The sequence below is a fragment of the Pieris rapae genome, chromosome 8, assembly GCF_905147795.1.
Source record: "Pieris rapae chromosome 8, ilPieRapa1.1, whole genome shotgun sequence".
Classification (NCBI taxonomy): domain Eukaryota; kingdom Metazoa; phylum Arthropoda; class Insecta; order Lepidoptera; family Pieridae; genus Pieris; species Pieris rapae.
Genome location: NC_059516.1, coordinates 2,729,429 through 2,744,424, shown reverse-complemented (window position 1 = coordinate 2,744,424; position 14,996 = coordinate 2,729,429). Strand labels below are relative to the sequence as shown.

At 36.2% G+C, this 14,996-nt stretch overlaps 1 protein-coding gene across 1 annotated transcript in view; it reads left to right on the top strand.

Annotated features, from left to right (window-relative positions):
* The first annotated feature begins 13,647 nt into the window (after window positions 1–13,647).
* LOC110995642 overlaps window positions 13,648–14,996 on the top strand; it is a 91,718-nt gene continuing 90,369 nt past the window's right edge. Inside the window, exon 1 of the mRNA XM_045629185.1 lies at window positions 13,648–14,033. Within this exon, the coding sequence (XP_045485141.1) occupies window positions 14,018–14,033 (16 nt within the window). The 5' untranslated portion in view covers window positions 13,648–14,017. The remainder of the gene's footprint in view (window positions 14,034–14,996) is intronic.

Sequence of the window (14,996 nt, the reverse complement as noted above, 5' to 3'; positions counted from 1 at the left end):
ACATATAAAATTTACTGCGGCACATAAAAAATAAAATATATACATTAGAGTATTTTTAGAACAAATGCAAATGGAAATATTAATTTCGGAGTTTGGATATCTATGGTATTAAGTACTAGTTTTAATTCAGGAGTAGCGGCCTCTCCCAGTTTCTCACGATTAGACACTTTTTTATAATATATATTGTATGGCCTATGTTTCAAAATATATAATGTAATTTAGAATGCTAACGGATAAAAATTCAAATTAGTCGAAGTCTGTAGTTTTGGGACCCAACAAGTAATTGGTAAAATCTACATTTATAGTAGTAAACATTATAATAAAACGATACTTTTTATGAAATGCAAACAGTATTAATAACAAAAAAAAATCTGCCGGTATCCATTCGGGGCTCACTGCTTACTTACTTAAAATGTTATATGCGTAAAACTAACTATGTTCTTTGCCTATTCATTTTTGAAATATTGTAAAAGTTCTGACAGTTCATGTAGTGCAAGTTGAATATTGTACGCCTACATCTCCCGTCTTTTGTTATCGGTGAAGATTACGTGGATTCCATATTTGGATTTATTATAAAGTTTACGACTAAATAGCGGACGTCGGCTGCGAACCGGTTGATTCGATTCGGTTAATAATTATTACGAACGAAATCGGATTTAATTTGAAAGCTTAGTTAAAGTTCTCTCCGGAATATTACAATTATTAATTATGTAAACCAATGTTAATACCGTAAATAAAGTGTAGGAATCGTAAGGTATGAACTGTTTTATCGTAATTTAATTTAATTGTATTACACACGCTTTTCAATAATATTTCAAACTGAACTTTAACCAACTACACAGACAGAGCGATGATGAAGATGCCGGTAGCGATTCGTGACTAAGAGACTTGGTAGAATGATTACGTTACCCCGAGTTTCCCCATTTTTATCAAATCAAACCAAAAATGCCACTTTTGAACGTCAAATAAAATATAAAGATGATTCTAGTTGATTCCAAAAAGTAGTTTCGCGTTCAGAAGAAGAATGGGCAAGAACTTATATCATTAGTTAAATAATTTTTTGCGAAGTCAATGTACTCCGACATTTACACATAAAAAATATATATGTAAAATGTAATATATTATATATATTATAGTGATGAAATAGGTCCATATTTTATAATAATAATCCCATATGAGTTTTCGCCTCAGATTACATCCGTTTCCTAGATCGTTTTTTATTCCATAGACAAGTAGGTGGCCCTCTGTATAAAATGGTTTTTGAATCTGAAATATACGTGTTTCTTCACGTAGTACATATAATATATGCATATTATGCATTGCTAAAAACTCCAATGGTCGGGAAAGAATAATAACCTACGAAATCTGAAATGAGAGTTGCACACGAAACCCGACACACCAACACACAAAAATTGCATATTTTAAATAATAATAACAGAAGACAGTTTTATTATTTGCAATACTGATGTAATGTTATATAGTTATTTATTGTTTTTAAATTATCCAGGCTCGGAGTTTTCATCGTCTATTCTGGAGCGACATCTCCACTCCACATCTACAAACAATGTGATGTCGTTATACAAACAAAGTTATTTCGGTTGCTAAGCATATATTCAACTTCTCGACCTCAACCCAGTGGTTGAGGCTGAGGAAGGCTCCAGTGAGCCTTCGGGCTAGTCAGGAAGAGCACAACATCCTTCCTCTAATTTTGTTTGTTAGGTTAGAAGTAGTTTAAATTAAATGATCTATGTATTTGATAGAACATTTATCAAGGAGGATTAACATATATGACTATATACATATATTGTATTACTTTGTGTCAAATTCAAAACTCATTGTTTAATGTAGGTATAATGTACGTCAAAAAAGAAATATACATAAAATGCTTCTAATTTTACATTTACTGCCAGTTCTGAAATCAAACTCTTTTTAATCGCCAAGTTATTTCTTTTACACAAAGTTTGTAAGGAGCTGCGTCTACCGTGTAATTCTTTCAAGTAGAAGGTGATTAAATATTTAAAGGCAAGGTGTCTTTATAGCTTGGACTAGTATTTAGACCATAACTCATAAGTTCGATACCATGATATTAAAAATTAATATGGCATGCCTATGTAATATGATTGTGCGGATTTTTATAAGCAATCAATCTAATTGTATCACTATCTTTGCAAATAACCGATTTATTATTTTCTTTATGCTAGCCTCTAAAGTAGGGGAAACTTAAATATGTATTGCAAAAATATGAAAAGAATATTGTTTTTAGAGAGCTTCCGTTGCGTGCACGCACAGTTAGAGTGTCTTAAAGCTTACTAAAAAAGTCCTTGCGGGTTTTTTTAATCATTTTTATATTAATAAAATTTGTGACAAGTTATTTGCGTGTGATATGCACGGATCTGAAATAAGAGTGCTGCAGGGAAAAAAATGTTTCTGTTGTGTTAATTCCTTCAAACGGGAAATCACTAAAGCAAAGTCAGAGCACATTGCCAGATTTGGCGAGAGATTGGCCCAACTCCCTTCGGGGACTCGAGCCTTCTGGTCTCTAGCCAAAGCTGTCCAAGGGAATTTTTGTCAGCCCTCCATTCCACCATTGCACAGGGAGGATGACTCGCTGGCCCACACTGCGAAGGAGAAGGCCGACCTTTTAGGCTGTCTCTTCGCGTCCAACTCGACTTTGGATGACCGAGGGAGATCACCACCGAGCATTTCACGGTGTGATTCTTCGATGCCGGAAGTTACATTCCGGCAACGTGCTGTCCGTAAAGCATTATCTTCCTTGGACATACATAAGTCGAGCGGGCCGGATGGTATTCCTCCAATTGTGCTGCGTACTTGTGCTCCTGAGTTGGCTCCGGTCTTAACGCGCCTTTTCCGGTACCTGTACTCGCTTGGCACTGTCCCGGAGTGCTGGAAGATCGCATCGATACATCCGATCCCTAAAAAAGGCGATCGCTCCGATCCGTCCAACTATCGCCCAATAGCGATAACCTCCTTGTTCTCCAAAATAATGGAATCCATTATTAATTGCCAGCTCCTGGAGTATCTGGAGGGCCACCAGCTGATAAGTGACTCTCAGTACGGCTTTCGTCGTGGTCGTTCGGCTGGTGACCTTCTTGTATACCTTACGCATAGATGGGCGGAGGCAATTGAGTCCAAGGGGGAGGCTCTAGCGGTTAGTTTGGACATAGCGAAAGCCTTCGATCGGGTGTGGCACAGAGCACTGCTCTCGAAGCTTCCAGCCTATGGGCTTCCCGAGAAATTATGCGATTGGATCTCCAGCTTTCTGGCCGATCGGAGCATCAAGGTCGTCATCGACGGAGCATGTTCCGACCTTAAACCCGTGAACGCTGGGGTCCCACAAGGCTGTGTTTTATCCCCGACCCTGTTTCTTCTGCATATCAATGATATGTTGCAACTTAGCAACATTCACTGCTATGCGGATGACAGCACTGGGGACACTCTTTACACTGGCCGGGCAAGTATTTCTAGGGCAGATGTCGATGAGTACCGGAACAAACTTGTGTCTGAAGTAGAAACCCTACTACGTGGAGTCTCTGACTGGGGCAGACTAAACCTAGTCCAATTTAACCCCAAAAAGACACAAGTTTGCGCGTTTTCCGCTAAAAAAAAAACACCCTTTGTCGCTTCTCCTCTTTTCGAAAACACTCTCCTTAAAGCCACAGCCAGCATTGGAATACTTGGCGTTGACATATCGAACGACGTTCAGTTTCGCGGTCACTTGGAGGGAAAGGCAAAATTAGCCTCCAAAAAGCTCGGTGTGCTCAGCAGGGCGAGACGGTACTTCACTCCGGGCCACCGCTTGCAACTATATAAAGCTCAGATTCGGCCCCACATGGAGTACTGTTCCCACCTTTGGGCGGGTGCTCCCCAGTACCAGCTTCTTCCACTTGACCGTATTCAACGAAGAGCGGTTCGAATCGTTGACGACCAAAATCTCTCCAAGCGGCTTGATCCTTTGGCGTTGCGTAGAGATGTGGGGTCTCTCTGCATCTTCTACCGCATTTACCATGGAGAGTGTTCAGAGGAGTTGTTCGGATTAATACCTGCAGCTGAGTTTCATCATCGGACGTCGAGGCAGAATACGAAATTCCACCCGTATCACCTCGACGTCCGCCGTTCCACAACTGCGCGTTTTTCCAGGCAGTTTTTGCCGCGCACCACCACTCTGTGGAACCAGCTGCCAACTGAAGTATTTCCGAACCAATTCGACTTAGGGTCCTTCAAGAAAAGAGCGTACCAATTCTTAAAAGGCCGGCAACGCACTCGCGAGCCCTCCGGCATTGAGGGTGTCCATGGGCGGCGGTATCACTTAACATCAGGTGAGCCTCCTGCCCGTTTGCCCCCTGTTCTATAAAAAAAAAAAAAAAAAAAAAATGTTCTGGAGCTTTCTATAAATTACGGTTGGTTAAGGCTGGTTGGCCAACGTAATCCAAAGTTTAACAAAAAATTATTAAAGCATTCCATCACCTATTGTGCGTCCAACGAACTCTTCAGTAGTCGCAAGTCTCGCTCGAGTGGGTAAATCCGTCTCAAAGTATGGTTTTCGGTGTCGGAAACATCGTATTATTGGATTAAGCGGTACATTACACCGGCCATTTATCGGTACTTGCGCCAATTTAGTGATTGGTGACGTCCGCTTGCGATGCTCTATTATCCAATTTGTATGGATTTGTGACATTGATCGCTTTCATATTTTGTATTTATTGTTTCCTGCACGACACAGCTTAAAACTCATATTACAAGGCACAAGTATATGTAAAATTTCTTTAACGAATTATGGCAATTGAAACCAACTCCAATACGTACATAAAAAACACTTATTGTATTTTAGTGCTTCGCTTACCGCTTTTGATCAGGAGATATGAACGTAAGTAAACAGTCAACAGTTGAAAAACTGACGAGTTAAAGTTATTATATGTAAGATTTGGGAACCGTTCTAAAAGTCAGGATTCCCAGTTCCTCCACAACAAACTTCATAATAAATTCTACAAAAATAATTGTGATATTATTTTGGTTTTTTTTCAACTGTTTCACTATGCCTGTATGCATGAATGTGTGAGTGAAATGTGTATCTACATAGGTCTTAAAAGCAGTATAAGTACTTAATGATTTAAAACATCAAAGTTGGGAAATATATACAACTATTTCCATGACGTAAATAGAACATTCACCTTCAGTTATTTCATGATAATACAGAGCCGATTTCTCAAATCAACGTATAAATTTGCAAACATGGCTGATACAAGATTATAAAGTACGTAACATGCAAATCCTCGACCAACTCGTTATATCGATAATGACGTCATTACCTTGCTCGATAGTGAGCATTACGATCTATAATGATCCTCTTAATGTACAGTTAACAAAAACGTTACGTTGATAAAACTATGCATAGAATCGAGAAGATATTATGTTTCGTACAAATAAATTCATAGCTGTGTATAGAACATACGGGGCAAAGGGGCAGGTGGCTCACCCAAGGCGATGGTGCCAATGGACTCAATTGCAGAGGGATCGCGAGTGCGTCGCCAGACTTAAATGAATATTTGCACGCAGTGCGTGTTTAATGCAAGATTCTGATAGAGCCGAAAAAATATTACTGAAACCTCGGTCAAATGCGATTGTAATTGAATTGAAAATGCGAAGTCTATAATCTAAAAAATAAAAATACTTTATTATAAACTATTTATTAATTGTCATACGCAAAAAAACGCTTTTTTGTCATTTGTTTGTTATAAAATTTTAAAGTTATACATATTAAGTAGTAGGTAGTGTTTGCCTAGAAGAGATCGCTAAAAAACGATAAGGCCGCCAGTTGCCATCCTTTTTATTTAAAAATGTCAATGATGCAATAAATTGTTAATAAATAATAAATAAAATAGATTAATTAAGTACACGAAGTGTTCATTTTTCGTTATACTATTCCGTTTTTCTGTAGAGTTTTCTAGGGCTTTAAGTATTATTTTGAGGGTATAATGTTGGTATGATCATAACTGTTAATCTCATTACGGCTAATATTTTTCAAACGTTAATAGGCATAATTAGATTAGAAATATAACGCTAAATGCTCTAAACGTGTAAAAGGCAAGTGATGTTTTCTACAAACAGAAAGTATTTTATGTATTAAAAAATCGTTATCACGCCTTAGTGCTTCAGCTCTCCACTGCGCACCACAGTTCACCCCGTGACACTGACACATTAATTCCTGCTAGGATAGGACCTTAAACATATTTATAAAATAACTAGCGGATCCGACAGACGTTGTCCTGTCTACACGTCTTTAATTTCAAAATTTCAATTTTTAATAAGCCATTTTGATGAAAATTAGGTATTATTCAAATGTTATGACAATATCTAACGATCCGGCACATGGTCACACACGATATAACACAATGATAACAAAACTTTTTTTAAATTTCGGGACAGACTAAAATTAAAATTCGAATATTATTTAAAATTTGACAGTGCGATGGTAGCGCCGTCTGTCGGATCCAATGTAAAACATTCCAAAATCAACAACAACTAATAAATTGAAAATTAATTAAAAAAACATTATCCAGCGGACAAAATTGTGAATCTAAACCATTCCCAGATCCCCTTGAACACACACAAAAAATTTCGTCTAAATCGGTCCAGTCGTTTAGGAGGAGTTCAGTCACATACACACGCACACAAGAAATATATATATTAAGATATCAATAACATTTTATGCACTCTTCTAGCCAAGTTAATTTACGCACCCACAGAATGTAAACGTAATACAATAAAGTACCGTTACTCTAAAGACATAATAAATGTTACTCTAAAGTCATTAGTAGACTGTACTATCGATAAGAAATCTTATATATGCCTCCTATTAATTGTACAAACAAGACGTGATTTTCAAAGGTACTCAAAAACATTAAATCAATACCCGTCATTCATGCTTAGGTCATTAAAATGATATCGTAAACATCTAAGAAATACAATCCCTAATCTCGATTTAACCGCATTATCTTACATTCGTTTGATACGCCACTAAATCCATTAAACACGACTTGGGAGACGATAATGCGACATTAGGCTGACAATTGGTATGTCCGGACTGTGGGTATTAAATTAAGTGCACTGATGTTATAACAACAAACAGAGATTATTGATTTTTCATAAGCAGCGAGATGATTAAAAGTATACCGATTCAAAAGATTGCCAAAGCTAAAGGCGGCAATTATGAATCAAGAGATATACACCTACTTATTTATTAAAAATTAACGTTCATAAAAGGTCCAATCGGAAACTAAAAGAGGTCTCACACGGATGTATATACAAGCAAACATGGTACTGATTTTCCCTTAAGAGACTTTTTATTAATTTACTAGGTGGAATTAGTTGCAAATATGCGAGACTGTTCAACGATCAATGGACCATAAGGGATCCGTGTCGCCCTATTGGGAACAGAGGAAGATCGCTCATGAGATTGGCGGATGACATTAATTAAACTGACTAAGCTATAAGTTGGCTCGAGCTAGATGCAACTCACCCAAAACTGAAATACCTGGCGGCCTTCACCTGGGGCAAAATAATTAGGATATAGTAATACGATAAAAAAATAGTGTAATTTATTTACCTAAAAAAATGTTTACTTATATCACTGAAAATCTTTAGAAAATGAAAAACGGTTTGATGTAGAAAATTTCCAATACTTTTATTTTTCGAAGTAATCTCCGTTCCTCTCTACACATCGTCGCATTCGATGGAACCACTGAGAAAAGTAGTGAGCACATTCTTCCTTAGGGGACTCTTCTATGGCATTTTCGAAATTTTATCTTAAGTTCTTGGGAATAAATGAAAGTTGCAGGGTGCCAGGTCAGGACTTCATGGCGGATGACTCATTATCTCGACACCTGCCATGGTCAAATATTCAACAGTCCCTTTTGCATAGTGCGCTGAAGCATTGTCGTTGTGAAGGAGTATCGTGCTTCGAGGGCGCTGCTGTCAATTTTTTTCTAAGACAGCAGACAAACAGTGATTGACATACCAGTCTGCAGTAACTGTCTTTCTATCTTCTACCAAAACTGTTGCGAAATTACCTTTCCGACCAAAGAATCCCCTTTCCTTGACTACTTCCTTTCTTTGCCGTTTGCCGATCCTCGAAAGAAAGCACCCACTAAGCTGATTGTTTTTTGGTTTCGGGTTCGCAGCAATGTTGCAAGCAAACCTGTGTCATCAGCTTTCACCGCCATTGAAGTTATCTTACATTTGGCGACACCAGTCCGTGCGAAGGAGTTTCTGATCGTCAGAGTATGGGAAATCCATCTGGTACAAAGCATCCTGACGCTTAAATGTTCATGTAATATGTTTTGAAGTTGACTCGTACCTGTAATGCTTGCCCGTATCTGCTGATAGGTCTCTCTCTTATCTTCCTCTATCATGCGTAGCACTGCGCATAGCAGTGATGTTATCTTAAGAAGTCGCTGTTAAAGCACGTCCCTCACGCGGATAATCATTAAGATTGTTACGTCCACGCTTAAACTCGTTTAACCAATTGTAAATCGTGGCATGAGAAGGGGCTTCATTAAGAAATGCTAATCGCAGCCAATAATTGCTTTGTTGTTGAGTAAGCCCACCACGAAAGTCATAATAAATCATTGAACGAAAATTTTCTCGCGTTAGGTTCATTTTCACGTTCAAGAGTTTTAGATTTGCCGCCAATTCACAAAAACAAATGACAAATTCATTACTACCAAAGAGTTCTAAAATTGAAATTCAAAAAAGTTTTCATTAGCAATGTTTCTATCTGGCCAGTTCTAAACATTTTGAGAGGTACCCACGTATCGGAAAAAAGGTAGCCTTGTTTATTTTTTACTTTATTATTAGTATTTGTAGCTGTTTTATTTATTTAATCTATAAGATTATCTACCATAAGAGTAACTTTAATTGTGTCTGTTTTAAGATTTTTTTGAATATTCAATATGTTCAAATAAGTACGATTTACTAGTGAGTCAACACCGGAATACAATTAAACCTTGTGAAAAAGGCTTTTATCAAATTTATACGTTTCCATACAGCCTTATTTCATTCATACCTACATGCCTTTAACACATTTAATCCATCTAATGTCAAAGTTTCTTACCGGGGGTAAGCTAAGCGGTAAATCAGACGAGTTGTTTTATATATTATTGTGTAAGCAATTTGAGCTTAAATTGTATTAGATTCATATTAATTGTTACCCTGGCGAGGGATGACGTTAACGGGTTTCCAGCTGTGTTATAAGTTACTCAAGTAAAATCAATTATGCCGTGATCAACAGAGCTTTACTGACCCAAGATTTATCTAAATATTATACCCGCGGCTATTGCGTAGACGGCAGAGTTAGGATAAATTGTATGGTTTTCGTGTAATAATATAAGAAATAAATAAAGCATTTTTTATTGAGCTAATTAAGAATATTATAAAATGTGATTTGGCTGCGCCTGATTGTGTGAACACGATAAATTCAAAATTTTACGTGAAATTTCTGTTTTTATTTGTTTCAGAAAGCCAGTCGAGCGAATGAGTGAATAATAAATTATTAATGATGTTTTAAATAACAACGTGTGAGTGTATATTTGTATTATGTAAGATTTCGAAAAACTTGTCTTTCTTTCAGAACAACTCTTGACTAAATATAATACAAAATAGTACAATAATAACTGTTAATTTTCTGTAATATCCTTTCTTAATCATATAATAACATATTCCTACACGCACGCTGTAAAGCACGCGAAACGTCGGTTAAATTTAAAATTATGTTTAATTTTACGAGAATACATAACTTTAATCCGTTAAAAAAGTCGTAAAATTAAAAGTCTTTAAATGTGTAAAACTTATGTTAATAAAAGACAATACTTACATATTTCTATACAACAACCTAGTCAGGCAATAAATCTTTAAATTTTGCATATCACAGGATATAAATAACTATATAGCGAAGAAACTTTACGGAAAATAAATGGAAGTTGGGATGACTGATCGCCTGCCTGGTCGAGCTGTAATTGATACGAAGTTAAAATCAAACTGAAAATGCATTCGAATTTTATTTCCATGCAAAATTATACGTCTCAATGCGGTAGACATTAACGATACATACAGTCAAAGTCAAATCATACATTCCAATTAGACCACCTAACTAACTAACTAACTTTTTTAAAATTGAATTTAAAATATTTGTATACATTAGTTAAATAGTTACATATGAAGACAATGCACTCCCAGAATTAGACTTCTATAGGTCTGTTATTGTATTGATAAGACTACTCTTATTTAGACTACGAACGTATACTATAAATAAGAATTAAATTTGTGACGTCACGATTTATTTAATAAATCTAGATTGACTATATTATATCTATATATAGATATAAACATCAGAAAAATTCACAGAAAAACCTAAAAAAAAAATTAATTCCGGAAAACCGAACAGTCTCTTTGGTAGCATAGCAAAATGTTCCATGTAGGGCAGGTAGTATGTAATAAATCAAATCTTATTGGTAAGTATACGAGATACTGTGACAAAGGCGCTATTTAAATAACCTCATAATAAATAATTCCATTAACGACCCCAAGAGTTATTGCTTACCGGCGTAAAATTGATTCTTGTACAGAAGATGTATGAGCCGATCGATTCTACTTAGGTGTAATAAAATTTAATTACCGCTAGCCTCAGCCGGTGTATGGTGTCAGCTAATACGTTATTTATCGGACGACCCGGGGTTTGAAATATACAACTATATATAATACAGTGTTATAGAGGATTGCTGAATTCAAAACGCAAATATGATTTACGGCAAATTTTAATAAACATTATTCATTTAATACGAAGCTTTATAAGTTCTGCTCATACGCTGATTTAAAAAAAATCAGTGGCGCTACCTGTTTAGGTCTTGGCCTCAGATTTCTGAATCTTTCAATCAGCCTCTAGTGCCTGACACACGTCGTCGACTTTTTGGGTCTAAGACAAATGGCAAATGTTAAATGCGCACATAGAAAGAAAGTCCATTGGTGCACAGCCGGGGATTGAACTTAGGACTACAGGTATCTACTAGGCCAACACTGCTCACGCCGATTTAACTTTTTTCAATTTTACATTTTAATATTGTTAAAGTACATTTAACAATATTAAAACGTAAATAATTATAAAATGATGTTTATAAGTGATGTACACTTATAAACGTCAAAAAAGAAATATACATTGAATGCTACATTTACTGCCAGTTCTCAAATCAAGGAAGTAGAACGGAAGAGAAGAACGGCAATAAACTTCCCGCCACTCTTTTTAATCACCAAGTTTTTAGTCTTGGCAATTAATTCTACTTAGGGTCCTTCAAGAAAAGAGCGTACCAATTCCTAAAAGGCCGGCAACGCACTCGCGAGCCCTCTGGCATTGAGGGTGTCCATGGGCGGCGGTATCACTTAACATCAGGTGAGCCTCCTGCCCGTTTGCCCCCTGTTCTATAAAAAAAAATAAAAAAATTATTTAATGTAAAAGAATGCAAGACTTCGGTAGACAGTGGCGTTAGTCTGTAATCATTTTTCGCGCTTTTTGTAAATTTCCTTAATGTGCATTTATTAAAGTTGTAGCTAAAGAGTAATTTCTGCTAAGCATGTTTCAGATTTCTTTTGTGTTGTCCTATAAAAAAACAATTATTAATTTTGAAATAAATATTTATTCATAAAGGTAACATAATGTACACTTATGAACGCCAAAACAAGAAATATTCATTAGATGATTCTAATTTTACATTTACTGCCAGTTCTCAAATTAAGGGCGTAGAACGGAAGAGAAGAACTGGCAATAAACTCTCCGCCACTCTTTTTAATCTCCAAGTTTTTTTACATAATGTTTGTAAGGAGCTACAACCATTACACCATGTTCCATATGACATCTTGAGTATTTTGGAACATAAGATAATCAAGGTATCACTCATTCCTCGTCATTAAATTTGTACCTGTTGGCATCCCTACTCATCGGCAAAGAAGACAGAGGGTGTAGGCTGAGGGAAAAATCCGGCGTAAGAATCTCTCGGTAGGTACTCTTTTAAAAGAGCAAATCATCAAACAACACTTTTTAAAACAAATATAGCAAATTAATTAGGAGTAGCCTGCCCAGGACTAGTCCCAGGCTCTATCAACTAAAAAACTATAATATTACTTTGACTTTTAAACCGTTGGCAGGTTTAGGTGATACATTATATAAAGGAGACGGATTAGAAATCTAATTTATTCGTTACAGATTTATAGACGCCTGACCATTTTGTATATTTATAAACTGTATTAAATTTTGGAGAGATTGCTATAATATTTTTATGGGCGCAAAAAGTTCTAACATCAACGTCTACAGTATAAATAAGAGGTATTCTTAATAGTCCCGTGATTGCCTTAGATAAGGAAAACATTTTATCGCGCAGGAACTCAATTTGTGACGTGTTTACATTGAAGTAAATTAAGTTTGTATAGGGAAGTGATTTATAATGTACTTGGCGATTGCTTACAATTCTATGTGTTAGTAGAATTATACAGAAAATACAAAAAAATCGCATTTTTTTTCTCAAATCGAGAAATTGCAGACAAAAATCTATAGGCCGGGGTTTAATACGCTGAGAGTTAACGACCTCATCTGTAAACAGTGCTTCAGATCATATTAAAAAAAACATTATTTCATTATTTTTTCTGACTAGTATATACTACTATAGATCATTGTCCTAGAAATATATAATGACGCGTATAATATTTCTACATAAGAAAATGTCTTCTTTATGCTTGAGTGAATTCTCCATCCCGTCTCATTTTCTTATTGAAAGGGAAAAATCCCTTGGTTCATTGATGTAGCCTTTTTTGCATTATTATATAAATCATGTAAAAAATTATTCTTATTTTATTTGAATAAAACTGTTTTTTTCAGTATTCACAAAAACTCGAATCGAGGTTTCATAATTCGCGTTAAATTAATTCTTGCTGATAAAAACTGTTTACTTGTAACAAAAGGCAGGCTTTAGCAAAGGGGAGAGGGGGGCGAGGGCGGCCCGCACCGGTCTCTCAACTTTAAGAACAAATCACTAGCTGTGATTCCTCCACTAGCACTAGCTCAACTCTCTATAGAATTCGAGGATTCCCGCAAAACAGCCTAACTCTATAGTGGGGGATTCCCCGTCCCATACTCGCGATCTTTTAATAAATCATCCATGTCCATCATATTATATGACTTTTTACTTTCGATGGGGTCACACCACCTTCCGCACCGGGTGCTACCCAGGGCAGTTACAGGGCAGTGCTGTAAAAACGAAAAACAAAGGTAAGCGCAATATTTCACCCAAATAGCGTATGGAAGATTGCAAAGCCCTTTAAGCTGTTTAGTGCCAGTAAACGGTGCAATTGGGACAGTCTTACTGCAAAGCGGTCAGTCGGCTTAAGTCGGTTTTGTTACGACCGATTAACCCATATTGTATTATGTGACGTCACTTTTCGTCCTCGATTTTTCTATCAAGCGAGGCTTCGGATCCGATTGTGTCCCGCGCGTAGCAAAATAAACCGCGCATGCGTCAAAATTGCGCCAATTTCGCAGGCAGCGGCCTCTACCGCCGTTTGCAGTCTAGTTAAACCACGCCGGGGGTATGTCGCCTCGCGGGACGTTGCGATTCGCGGGAGATGTCAAATTTGATATGGATCAGAACGATGTGATGCGCGATTAGGGTTATTAATAATCCTCTGCTTGGTATTGTCTGTAGGTTAGATTGTTGTGTTCATTTAGGATGTAGGGACGTTTTAGGGGGTTTGAATCTAGGTGTTGAGTGGTTGAGTGCGGTCCGACGCGGTTATATTGTGTAGCCTGCATAACCTTGACATCAATTTCCCGCGCTAGAACGCAGACTTATCCGACACTCCTCTCAAAATTGCAGCGTGGAAACTGTTATATTAATAGGAAATATTGTAGGCGTAAAATGACTGTTAGATTTTAATTAAAGTCGTGAAAGTGATTATCAAAATGATCCGATTTAAAGGTAAGTTTATCTTATATAATACGTAATCATTTCCTAAATATAAAACTTTTGTTATAAATGTGAGAGTGGTAGATTTTTTATTTGTAGATATGCAACTTACTTTTTAGTCATAGTACTACTAAAAAGCCGAATGAAGATAGATTTGTAATAAATAAATCGTTTTCTGAAGCAGTGGTGGCGTAATGCTAAGTACTAATCATGAGTAACGTGAACTCTGAAGTCACACAGCGTTTGAAATCCAGCTAAACTGGTTGATTTTTTTCTTCTGTACCTAAGAAAAACTTCATCGTATGGTATAGGAAACTGCCCTGTCCTGTACTTATGGTTAAGTAGGACTTCCGTATGTCAAATATAACACGTTTTTTCATACATACGGCAGTAACACCTTAGTGTTACGGCAGTATGTATGAAAAAACGTAACAAGTAATTGAACAATGTTCGACAGAACATATCTTTTGTCTATGTCGTAGACATAGCAATATTCATTTCATTTTCATTCAGACATCTGTCTTGCGACCATCGCAAGGTAAAAAAATATTAATTACAGTTTTAATCTTAATACCAAAGAACTTATTTATTGTGCGACTGCGGGATTGCTCGTGTTATGTTTTATAACCTGTCGTAAATCCCATTACATATAATTATTTTATGTATTGATGTTTTCACCCGATCTTAATAATATAAATTAATATTTTTAATAAGTATTGTATATAAGTAGTTCCAGATTGTGTTTAAATATTGCTATATTTTACCGTACCGTTTTACCTCTATAAATATAAAGATCGTTATCTGAATGTAAACAGGCTTAACGACATATTTTTATTTCTCATATTGGCACAAATTTGTTATTTAAAATTATGACGATTACACAACTATATTTTTATAGCACCTGTATCTTATTAAAAAAAATAACTCGCTGCATAGAAGCTTATAATTTAAAATAATCAAATACACAACTACACG